Below are 12,500 nucleotides of genomic sequence, written 5' to 3' on the forward strand. Positions count from 1 at the left end.
GGACTAAGAAGATCACCAATGTGAGATGGTGCTTGTCCATGTAAGGCCCTGTAGACCAGAACCAGGATCTTGAAATGAACCCTGAAGTTGACTGGCAGCCAGTGAAGCTGGAGGAGAAGCGGGGTGATGTGGGTGTGTTTGGAGGACTTGGTCAGAAGCCGAGCACAGGCGTTCTGAACCACCTGTAGACGGTTCAGGGAGGTTCTGCTCAGACACGTGAAAAGAGAGTTACAGTAGTCTAAGTGTGAGGAGATGAAGGTGTGGAGAACTGTCTCAAGTTCAGAGCGGGACAGAATGGGACTCAGCTTAGCAACGTTCCTGAGATGGAAGAAGGAAGAGCGAACAAGAGAATTGACATGAGAATCCAGGGTGAGAGCTGGGTCAAAGGTCACGCCAAGATTCCTGACAGAAGGTTTGGTGTGAGAAGCAAGCTGACCAAGAGAGTCTCTGACTTTGGGAACCAGCTTGTCTGGGGCACAGATGAGGATCTCAGTCTTATCTTCATTCAGCTGAAGAAAGCTCCCAGCCATCCAGGTTTTGATAGAGTCTAAGCAGGTGTGTAACAGCTGCAGCTTAGACATATCATGGGGCTTAAAGGAGATGTACAGCTGGATGTCATCTGCATAAAGATGGTAGGAGATTCCTTTGAAGGAGCTCAGGATGTGCTGAAGAGGAAGCAGATAGAGGAGGAAGAGCAGAGGCCCCAGCATAGAACCTTGTGGGACACCATGGGTAAGAGAGGTGGTGGAGGACCTAAACATGGAGACGGCCACAGAAAAGGAGCGCTCAGAGAGATAAGAGGAGAACCACTCCAGAGCAGTTCCTGATAGGCCTACCCAGTCTCTCAGCCTCTCCAGTAGCAGGTGATGGTCAACAGTGTCAAAGGCTGCAGTCAGGTCTTTAGGTGCAGCAGATGGACGTGGAGATGGGTATTCTTCCACAAACGCTCAATTTTTCTGCTTTGGCGCTTTAGGCTGCGAAGGCTGTCATTAAACCAGGGAGTAGGGTTCACTGCAGGAACTGATCTGGTTCTGACAGGACAGATGTTGTCCAGAATGGAGAGGCAGTGCTCGTTAAACTGAGAAGTTAAGGAATCTGGGTCGTTATCAGAAGAACAGGGTGGATCAAAAGCAGCAGAAACATTGCTAGCTGTGCTCTCATTAAGAAAACGAGAACTAACCATACGGCGAGCAGGAGGTGGGGACGCAGAAACTGACAAGTTAAAGAAAATGCAAAGGTGATCTGAAATATAAACATCCTCAGGACAAACACTGTCAGCATTTAGACTCAGGGTAAAAACAAGGTCTAGAGTGTGCCCCCTGGTGTGTGTGGGGCCAGAAACATGCTGGGTAAAGCTGAAGGAGTCCATAAGGCTGGAGAAATTCATGGCAAAGTGATCGGAGGGATCATCAACGTGGATGTTAAAGTCACCAACAATCACCAGTCTGGACAGCTTCACAGTGGAGGATAGAAAGTCCCTAAACTCCTGAAGGAAAGAACTGTTTGGACCAGGTGGACGATAGACCACAGCACAGTAGAACGGGTCCTTACGCCCAACTTTAATCAGCCGCAGTTCAAAGGTAGCAAAGCGACCAGAGGTTGTAGAGCTACATGGAAGATGGTCTCTGAAAACAACAGCTAGGCCTCCACCATGACCAGAACCCCGGGGCTGGCTAAGAAAAGAATAACCACTCGGGCAGAGTTCAATCAGACCAGAATAATCAGATGTTTGCTGCCAAACTTCAGTCAGAAACAGAAAATCCAGGCTTTTAGAGAGAATTAGATCATTGAGCAGGAAGGACTTATTGTTAACAGAGCGGGTGTTTAATAGAGCCATGCTGAGTGAGGTGGACGAATCAGAAACTACACAAACAGCTGGAGTTAGTGGACGTAAATTAGCAGGGTTAGATCCACGGTGTTTATAAAAACCACTTATGGAGGGAACAGGAGGAGAAACCACTGAGGAATGAGGATAAACCGACCTTAAAAAACTTGGACGGAGATACCGCGCCGCAACGCGGCCTAGCGGGAATGCGGAAGTAGCGCTCAGGTCACCAAACAAAGGACAAGAAGCTAGAAGATCACGATGTTTACTAGATAAACCACGCAATAAGAGAAGTCTTATTCTCACCTGGATTCCTGCTCGTTGGTGACAACTCAACGGTAATCTGGGGGATTAGACAAATTTCCGGAACTGCGCTGCTCTGGGTGGCTGCATGTTGGAGTAGCTCTGTCTATATGTAAGTTTAGCTTTTCTTGGACATTTTTTCTTCTAGTTTTTCAAGAAAAACAGTATTTTTTCGGACATTTTACTTTTCTGTTTCTGGTGCTGTGAAGCTTGGAGGATTTTTACTGCTATTTTTTCACTTTTTGAGCATTTGTTATGATGCGTAACCATGGCAACAAGCTGGTTTACAATCGGGAGCAGCTGATTAACATTGGGAAGGTTGAAATAATACCTCAACTGAAGCCACAAATCCCAAATGAGCTAAACCCATTTTTTAAAATCAATTTCCCTCTGGGATTAATAAAGTATTTTTGAATAGAATTGAATTGAAATCAAAATGAAAGAAAAAGATCCTAACAGGGGAAGAGAGGGACTTTGGGGAATAAAACTATAAAAGAAAAAGAATAAAAAACAATAGAATGAGACGTTATAAAGATTTGAGGAATATTAGATGTCTTGGTTTCTCTCTGCACCCTCAAACTGAACAAGGCCTCACTTTGACACGAAGCAATGAGCCTACATCAATAGAAGTGTTTCATAATGGAATAGGGTTGGTTTTGTTTCGCCGTGCCTCAGTCAAAGTCACGTTTTTCACTGAAGCGGAACATTTCATTAGGCTGAAACAAAAAGAATCAGCTTATTTAAAAATGTGTGAACGAACCATTTTACTCCAACAGCCATAATCCGTCTATAATTACCTCTGCAGGTACAGGACAGAAAATAACATCCAAATTATTTTATTGGGATCGTTATGCATGTGCACGCTCCTCTAATTCAAAAGCTGAAATATCTGGAGTCCATAAAGTGATTAGCTCCTCTCGCTGATTCTCTTATGCATAAAATATTCTGATGCTATCTTGACTTATCCCTGAAAAGGCTTTAAAAATCCCCGCTATCTGGAGACGTGACGCCGTTCAGGGTGCAAATTACGACTCTAAGTCACTCGTGCATTTGCGTAAGCGGAAATCTGTCTGAAAGCAGGATTGAAATTTTTCGCTTAACTCCAAATATCAGAACGGCGTCTGAAGAAGCTCTCGTGTCTCCAGGCTGGATGCAACGAACAGAATGTGTGTGCACGTCATCATAATGGTCCATAAAATAGACAGAAACTCAAACTTTTTCAATTTTGAAGGTTTTGGTTTAGATCGACAGGAGCCAGTTGAGGTGGCTCGGGCATCTGGTCAGGATGCCTCCTGGACGCCTCCCTGGTGAGGTTTTCCGGGCACGTCCAACCGGGAGGAGACCTAAAGGTAGACCCAGGACACGCTGGAGGGACTATGTCTCTCACCTGGCCAGGGAACGCCTTGGGATTCCCCCGGAGGAGCTGGCCCAAGTGGCTGAGGAGAGGGAAGTCTGGGCCTCTCCACTTAGGCCCCCATGACCCGACTCCGGATAAGCGGATGAAAATGATGGATGGTTTAGATTTACCAAAAAAGTTTACTTTTGTTACTAAAACTAATAATAAGTCTGTTGGGTTACTTTTGGGTACTTTGTGAAAACAGATGAACATCTCAGCAGTCGGATGAACACAGCTGCATCATTCATCATCCTGGAGGAGGAGAGGGAGGCTGGCCGATCGGGTTCAGCTCGAGGAGAGCAGACTGGGACTTCTACCTGCCACAGGCTGAATACATTTACCTCCTAACTTCCTGTCCAAGTCCCGATTATCCGGATGCAAACTCATGTTGTGGACATAAAAACATTTCCCAGAATAGAAGTCTGTGTGGCAGCAAACAAAGCAAATCCACCAGGCTGCCTACTGTGATGAAAACAGATCATTTTCATAAGCCGGTTCAGTCTCTTCAGCTCAAATAAGAAAATAAATAATAGGCAGATTAAAAAAAAATGCAGTGATTCAACAATGCTGTCTCAGAGGGGGGGGGGGGGGGGGGGGGGGTGATACTGGAGGTAAAATGAGAGACGCCAGTGATGTCACCGGCGGTCAAAGCTATTAACTTCACCGACAAACAAGTCGAGGCTTTTAACGTCTGCAGACAGCTGATCAGAAGGCAGCCGGCCCAGCCGCGCGCAGGAGTTTAGATCTGAATATTCCCCACTCTAGAAACTGGCAGCTAAATTTACGCTTTTATTTCATGAGGAAGTTTCAAAGCCATAAAAGTAATGACCATTTTTAAATTGCTTTTGCCTGAAATCTCCATTAAGCAGGCCACGAGTGCAGCACCCCCCGTCGGTGACTCCATCACAACTTTTCTGCTATTTCAGCTGCAAAGGCTAAAAAGTTTAATTGCAGAAGCGCAGCAGCCTCTTTACATCGCGGTGATGTATCGGCCCTTTTACTGCAGATCTGTGCTCTCCTCTCTCATTATGTGGCATTTTTATTGCCATAAATTATAACCTTCCACAGCTAGAAACGATCGCCTCAGAGGCACCGAAGCTCCAAAACTTTTTTACCTGATCAACACCTGAAACAGCAGAATCCTCTCTAGAACGGATCATTTAAAGCTGCAGAGGTCAACATCTGTTTTAAACAAAGAGAGCCTACTGTGACCGATCACCGAGCACACACACAGCTCTTTAATCTGGTTTTCAGCCACTATTTTGTGTTCTTGTTCCACAAACCAGCGGATGACCTCGGTGGAGGAGCCAGTTAACGGCGTGATGATGAACCGATGTGATGTTCTCCTTTTGTTCTGCTGCCTTCTGAGGTGCATCCATAATAAATGAGACGTAAAACCACATAACGATTTAAAAAAGAAGTTTAAGCTGCCAAAGATGTTTCTGCAGATAAGTGTTGGTAACAGGAAGCTAAAATGTAGCTGCGATTTAGGAGAAGCTGTGATGTTTTGCTTCAGGTGGAAAAAATTTAATTAAAAGTCGTATTTCAGCATCAGGTTATTTAGACTTTAGATATAAAGAATATTTTCTTGCTTCAGTGTACAGACACTCTAAATATTACCTGAAATCTTTATTTAATCGTCGTTTGGGACTAAACTTATGATTGAGCCTCAAATATTGTGGATTTCACTTGCGTTCGTGGCTGACTGGACCCTTTTTATGGACTGCTCCTGTTTATATCCTGACAATGTCTTCATATTCCAGAAAGATGCACACCACAACGCCTGCAAGCTGTAGAAAATAACACTTGGAAGAAGTGGTTCCTGTTGTCATGAAAACGGATGAGTGGCACCAGGAAGTCCAGCCAACGAACTAGTGTGTGTGGGAAGTGAGAAATCCTCTGAACCTCAATAAATAGAATCAAAAGGAGTTATCAGAAATAGCTCCAAGATGCAAAGTTTAATTGGATCACAGACAAAATGTGTGTGTCTGCAGGGAAAATGAGCCAAATTATTCAAGTTGAATCAAGCAGGACAAAATCCAGAACAGCCTTTCACTAACGACAAACGCCAGTTTCCCGTTAACGAGTTACAAATGTGAAGCCAAAGTTCCCAGGAAACTTCATAAATAGTAATAATAATTATAAAAATAATAATAATTTATTTTTAATAACTGTACCTTTTACACGATGATGTTAAAGGAGACCCATTAGGACCTTGGTCAAAAAACATGTTTTTGATTTTAAAGAAAACCCGTCCTTGCCACCTGTAGACCCTCCACCAGGGGGCAGTAGACATGTCTAGAACTGGATATGTTTATGTTTATGTTGATGTATTTAGCAGACGCTTTTGTCCAAAGCGACTTACAAGTGATAATCTGCATGTTGCCCTTGAGGCTAACAACAACAACAACAACAACTTGACATCAATCATGGAGAGGAGGGAACAAGGGGTGGACAGTAGAGAGGGGGGACGGGTGCAGGGAGGGTGCTAGTTAAGAAGATGCTCTCTGAAGAGCAGGGTCTTCAGGAGTTTCTTGAAAATTGAAAAGGAAGCCGCAGTTCTGGTAGTGCTTGGAAGGTCATTCCACATTTGTGGAACGCTGCATGAGAAGAGTCTGGATTGTCCTGAGCGTGGTGTAGGCACTGCTAGCCGACCATCCTGTGATGACCGGAGCGGCCGGGCCGAGACGTAAGCCTTTGCAAGAGGATTCAGGTAGATGGGAGCCGTACCGTCTCGGACTTTGTATGCTAGTGTTAGCAATTTGAATTTGATGCGTGCTGCTAGCGGTAGCCAGTGGAGCTCAATGAGCAGAGGGGTGACGTGTGCTCTTTTTGGCTAATTGAAGACCAGACGCGCCGCTGCGTTCTGGACCATTTGAAGAGATCTCACAGTACAGCCTGGAAGACCAGTTAGAAGGGCGTTGCAGTAATCGAGGTGGGAGATGGCAGGTTTCTGATGAAAGTACTAATCCTGATGCTCCAGCTGATAATTTAAGCTCAGAAGTGGGTGGATAGTGATATGTGACAAAAGTCTACTAATAGCAAAACAAGCACACGTAAAGCCTGAGTCATGCGTCTGCGTCAGCGCGGAGACACGCAACGCCATTATCCACCCTTGCAGGCCTGCTGGAGAGCCCCACAAGGACGGACGGAGTCAAGCTCTCTTTTCTAAACATCCGTACATCGAGACGGATAATGCAAGCTTGTGATTGGTCAGGACGCCGCTGTCATCTACACCGCCACCATTGCGCCCTCAAAAACATAAAGAGAGTTGAGGAAAACTAGCGGCAGACACAGAGAAGCTTGAAGAATACCTCGTGAAAAAACTCTAAAAATATGAACGTTTAATTCCCCCGTGACTGCAGGAGTGAAAAGATGCGCAGCAAGCGTTTTATTTGTGGACGGAAATGACAGGAAACGTGGGTTTAGAGGTGGCGAGCGCATGAAGAGGTGGAGGAGGATGAGAGACAAATTTGTCTGTGTTAAAAAGTCTCTTAAATTCAAAAAAACACAATATAAACACACTATCTTGGACCGGATACATGACAGGATACCACAGAGCAGCGCTACGCCCTCTGCTGTCCTGGCGGGGAATTGCTTTGCAACACTCTCCAGGAGACGGAGAAGCATGAGGGCTAAACGTCTCCGTGCGTGCGTGTGTCTCCCTGTTGGAGCTGATGGAGAAGCATAAATTCAGCTTAAGACAGGAAGAGGGGATGATGATGGCATTTTTTAAACATTCTCAAATAGATACAATATTTACCTTAATTCCAATCAAAACTGTGACCACTGAAGCAAGAAAATGTTCCTAAAATGATCTCAAATAGCTTTTTAAAGCAGCTAACGCTCAGATCTCAGGGATTTTTCCACATTCCAGTTTGAACGATCCTCCTGTGTTCCTTCGCAGCTGGCCAACACCAAAAACCTTCCTATACCACAATTAAACATGGAGACTTTGCCCCAATTTGTAGCACAAATAGAGCTCCTTCACACACCGAGAATAAAAGGATCTCACACAAACCTCTAATGCACATTTATGTGATGGTTGCTCTGCTTAACTCCCTCGTTTTAGATTATGAAAGGGTGAAGGAGTGGAATTATCTGGCGCCTCTTCCTGTGTGATCAGAGTTTATTGCCGTTACATCAGACAGAGGAGATGAGAATGGAAACTCACTGACCTGAGGTGTCATCCCGTGACAGAGGTACATGATGGGCACGTTGTCCGTGTCAGGTCCCTGATCCAGACACAGGTCGTTCCTCAGGCTGTTCTTCAACTGGAATGAATCACAGGGAGACAGAAAATTCAAAAGAAATGTGGGAAGCAAGTAGGAAACATGAAGTCAGAGCACAACAACTTATTTAGATCAGTAAGCAATCCAATAGTTCAGAATGTTTCCTTCATCAGTAGATAACAATCTTTAATAAAAACAGTTTTCAGGATTTCTTTTGCTGCAAACACTAAAACATTTATTTCCATTTGCTTAAAGATGAATCTGAGTAGAAACCTCCTGACAGGGGTTTAGAGTTGAGTTTAACGGACGGTAAATCCGGAACATATTTCATTATGTCAGCTGATTATGATGGTTTACATAAAACACGAGGGATTGGTCCCACTTCTGCTGTCAGAGCCGACCCACGGTTGGACCTCTGAAGGTTTATATGATGCAGGCTGGAGATCCTCCCGTGATCCAAAAGCCTTTTTCTTAGTTCCAATTACAGAACTACCTACTGCTGCTGGTTTCTGTAGCACATGTTTTAGATGATATATATAACAATACTACTACTACTATTACAACTACTAATAACAATAATAATAATAAATATTCCTTGTGTTTATGGCACCTGATGATGAGCAGAGATAAAGGTTTGCCTCTGGAACTCTGGGCTACTGAAATTGAACACAGCTGTGCAGGAAGTTTGATTTCATGTCCACAATTTGTGTTTTCTACAATAAAACTCTCAACACAAAATCTACAATAATAAATAAAACAGGGTTCACTTAAACTCTGTACCACAACTCTGAGTTGTTTTAAGAAAGCGCCAAATCTGTCCTGCTGCAACTAGCTGTTAGCTTATCAGTCCAGGTCAGTTTCTCCAAACTGAGGCTGTTCACCATCAGGGTCATAATTTTCCCACAGGGTCTCACTTCTTTGTCAAATCTGACCGGAGCCGCTTAAGGATCCACGTTGGTCACAGATTGCACTTTTTGATTGGATGAGACGTAGAATCAGGCTGAAGGTTGTAGCTCTGTTAAAAGCTGCAGATGCAACTGCTTTCCTTATGCAAGTGAGGGCTTCCTCCCACAGATCAAAAACATGCATGTTGGGTTGCCTCTAAGATATCCCTCGGCCTGAGTGAAGGTAGCAGACCCAGCGTCACCCCCTGAGTGACTATGTCACGGAAGAGTCCTTTAGGTTTGTCCATCTGCTGGATTGAAGAAAGTGTAGGTGATGAATAAACATCTAACTTATGTCTAAAACCAGGTCTAAACCATCCACAGACTCAAAAATCACTCTAATCCATTATTCATTGGATATAAAATACTGACATCTCCTGACTTGGTAGAGTGGAAAATATTGCAAATAATGTAAAGAGCGAATACGAGTAATTTACCAACCAATATTCAGAAAATGTTTCATAAGAGAGTAAGTGGGCACGTGTTAAATGGGACTGATGTCTTTAAAAACCTAAATTCAGAACCAAAATGAAGGAATGTGATATTTCTGTAAATGGTGTAAGATTGTGGAACGCCCTTAACAGAGAAATTAAAGAATCAACTACACTTGCTATAATTGAAAAATCTATAACTCAAATGTATTAAGTAATTATAAAAAGGTAAATTAAAATGTCAGTGATTATATACAAAAAGTAGAAAGGGACTGAGGTTATATTCCATCCATCCATCCATCCATCCATCCATCCATCTCATCCGCTTATCAAGAGACGGGTCGCGGGGGCAGTAGCCTAAGGCGAGAGGCCCAGACTTCCCTCTCCCCAGCCACTTGGGCCAGCTCCTCCGGGGGAATCCCAAGGCGTTCCCTGGCCAGGTGAGAGACATAGTCCCTCCACCGTGTCCTGGGTCTACCTTTAGGTCTCCTCCTGGTTGGACGTGCCCGGAAAACCTCACCAGGGAGGCGTCCAGGAGGCATCCTGACCAGATGCCCGAGCCACCTCAGCTGGTTCCTCAGATGTGGAGGAGCAGCGGGTCTACTCCGAGCCCCTCCCGGATGACCAAGCTTCTCACTCTATCTCTAAGGGAGAGCCCAGACACTCTTCGGAGAAAACTCATTTCGGACGCTTGTATCAGCGATCTCGTTCTTTCGGTCATGACCCAAAGCTCATGACCATAGGTGAGGGTAGGAACGTAGATGGACCGGTAAATCGAGAGCTTCGCCTTCTGACTCAGCTTTCTCTTCACCACGACAGATCGGTACAACGCCCACATCACTGCAGATGCAGCACCAATCCACCTATCGATCTCACGCTCCAGTTTTCCCTCACTGGTGAACAAGACCCTAAGATACTTAAACTCCTCCACTTGGGGCAGGACCTCGTCCCTGACCCGGAGAAGGCATTCTGCCCTTTTCCGAATCAAGACCATGGTCTCGGATTTAGAGGAGCTGATTCTCATCCCAGCTGCTTCACACTCGGCTGCGAACCGCTCCAGCGAAAGCTGAAGATCACGTTCTGATGAAGCCAACAGGACCACATCATCTGCAAAAAGCAGAGGCTTGATCCTCAGGCCACCAAAACGGATGCCCTCCACACCTTGGCTGCACCTAGAAATCCTGTCCATAAGGGTTATGAACAGAATCGGTGACAAAGGGCAGCCTTGGCGGAGTCCAACTCTCAATGGGAACGAGCCCAACTTACTGCCGGCAACGCGGACCAAGCTCTGATGCCGGTCACACCTAACAGCCCGTATCAGAGGGCCTGGTACCCCATACTCCCGGAGTACCCCTTACAGGGCCCCACGAGGTACGCGGTCAAATGCCTTCTCCAAATCCACAAAACACATGTAGACTGGTTGGGCAAATTCCCACGCACCCTCCAGGATCCCCCTAAGGGTGTAGAGCTGGTCCAGTGTTCCACGGCCAGGACGAAAACCACATTGCTCCTCCTGAATCTGAGGTTCAACAATCCGATGGACCCTCCTCTCCAGAACCCTGAATAGACCTTACCAGGGAGGCTCAGGAGTGTGATCCCCCTGTAGTTGGAACACACCCTGCAGTCCCCCTTTTTAAATAAGGGAACCACCACCCCGGTCTGCCAGTCCAGTGGGACTGCCCCCGATGTCCACGCGATATTGCAGAGCCGCGTCAGCCAACACAGCCCCACAACATCCAGAGCCTTAAGGAACTCCGGGCAGATCTCATCCACCCCTGGAGCCTTGCCACAGAGGAGCTTTTTAACCACCTCAGTGACCTCAGCACCAGAGAATTGAGAGGCCAACCCAACGTCCCCAGACTCTGCTTCCACACTGGAAGACGTGTCGGTGGGATTGAGGAAATCCTCGAAGTATTCTGCCCACCGATCCACAACGTCCTGAGTAGAGGTCAACAGCACACCGTCCCCACTATAGATAGTGTTGGTAGCGCACTGCCCGGATTTTTGCCTCGGCGACCACCCGAGCCGCGTTCCGCTTGGACTGCCAGTACCCGTCAGCTGTCTCTGGAGTCCCACAGGCCAAAAAGACCTGATAGGACTCTTTCTTCAGCTTGACAGCATCCCTAACCACCGGTGTCCCCCAGCGGGTTCGGGGGTTGCCACCACGACAGGCACCGACGATCCTGCGACCACAGCTCCGGGCGGCCGCCTCAACAATGGAGGCACGGAACAGGGTCCATTCAGACTCTATGTCCCCCGCCTCCCCTGGAACATTTTGGAAGTTCTGTCGGAGGTGGGAATTGAAGCTCCTTCTGACAGGAGACTCTGCCAGATGTTCCCAGCAGACCCGCGTGATAAGTTTGGGCCCTCCTGATTTGACCGGCATCTTCCCCCACCATCTGAGCCAACTCACCACCAGGTGGTGGTCAGTTGACAGCTCCGCCCCTCTCTTCACCCGAGTGTCCAAGACATGCGGCCGCAGGTCAGATGAAACAACAACAAAGTCGATCATCGAGCTGCGGCCTAAGGTATCCTGGTGCCAAGAGCACATATGGACACCTTCATGTCTGAACATGGTGTTCATTATGGACAATCCATGACTGGCACAGAAGTCCAATAACAAAACACCACTCGAATTCAGATCAGGGGGACTTTCCTCCCAACCACACCTCTCCAGGTCTCACTGTCGTTGCCCACGTGAGCGTTAAAGTCCTCCAGCAGAACGAGGGAGTCACCTGAAGGAGTGCTTTCCAGCACCCCCTCCATGGTCTCCAAAAAGGGTGGGTAGTCTGAACTGTAGTTTGGTGCATAAGCACAGACCACAGTCAGAACCCGTCCCCCCACACGTAGGCGGAAGGAGGCTACCCTCTCATTCACTGGGGTAAACCCCAACGTACAGGCACCAAGATGGGGGGCAACTAGTGTGCCCACCCCTGCTCGGCGCCTCTCAGTGGGAGCAACTCCAGATTGGAAGAAAGTCCAACCCCTCTCAAGGAAACTGGTTCCAGAGCCAGAGCCATGCGTTGAGGTGAGTCTGACTGTATCTAGTCGGAACCTCTCGACCTCACACACCAACTCAAGACTCCTTCCCCACCAGAGAGGTGGCACTCCATGTGCCAAGATCCAGCTTCTGTAGCCGAGGATCAGACCACCAAGGTCCCCGCCCTCGACTACCACCCGTCACACACTGCACCTGACCCCTTCGGCCCCTCCCACGAGTGGTGAGCCCATGGGAAGGGGGATCCACCTTTCCTCTTCGGGCTGTGCCCGGCTGGGCTCCATGGGTGAAAGCCCCGCCTACCCAACGTGCCCCACCTCCAGAGGGGGGCCCTGGTGACCCACGTCCGGGCGAGGGAACACGGTTTCCAT

The 12,500-nt window shown here is 47.1% G+C and overlaps 1 protein-coding gene across 2 annotated transcripts in view; it reads right to left on the minus strand.

Moving 5' to 3' along the window:
- The window catches only part of galnt18a (UDP-N-acetyl-alpha-D-galactosamine:polypeptide N-acetylgalactosaminyltransferase 18a), a 205,618-nt gene that overhangs the window by 30,648 nt on the left and 162,470 nt on the right, over positions 1 to 12,500 (minus strand). For both annotated transcript variants that reach the window (XM_015965286.3, XM_054733428.2), the window contains exon 9: positions 7,703 to 7,798. In XM_015965286.3, the coding sequence (XP_015820772.1) occupies positions 7,703 to 7,798 (96 nt within the window). The remainder of the gene's footprint in view (positions 1 to 7,702; positions 7,799 to 12,500) is intronic.

Source organism: Nothobranchius furzeri, chromosome 4, assembly GCF_043380555.1.
Source record: "Nothobranchius furzeri strain GRZ-AD chromosome 4, NfurGRZ-RIMD1, whole genome shotgun sequence".
In the NCBI taxonomy this organism is placed as follows: Eukaryota; Metazoa; Chordata; class Actinopteri; order Cyprinodontiformes; family Nothobranchiidae; genus Nothobranchius; species Nothobranchius furzeri.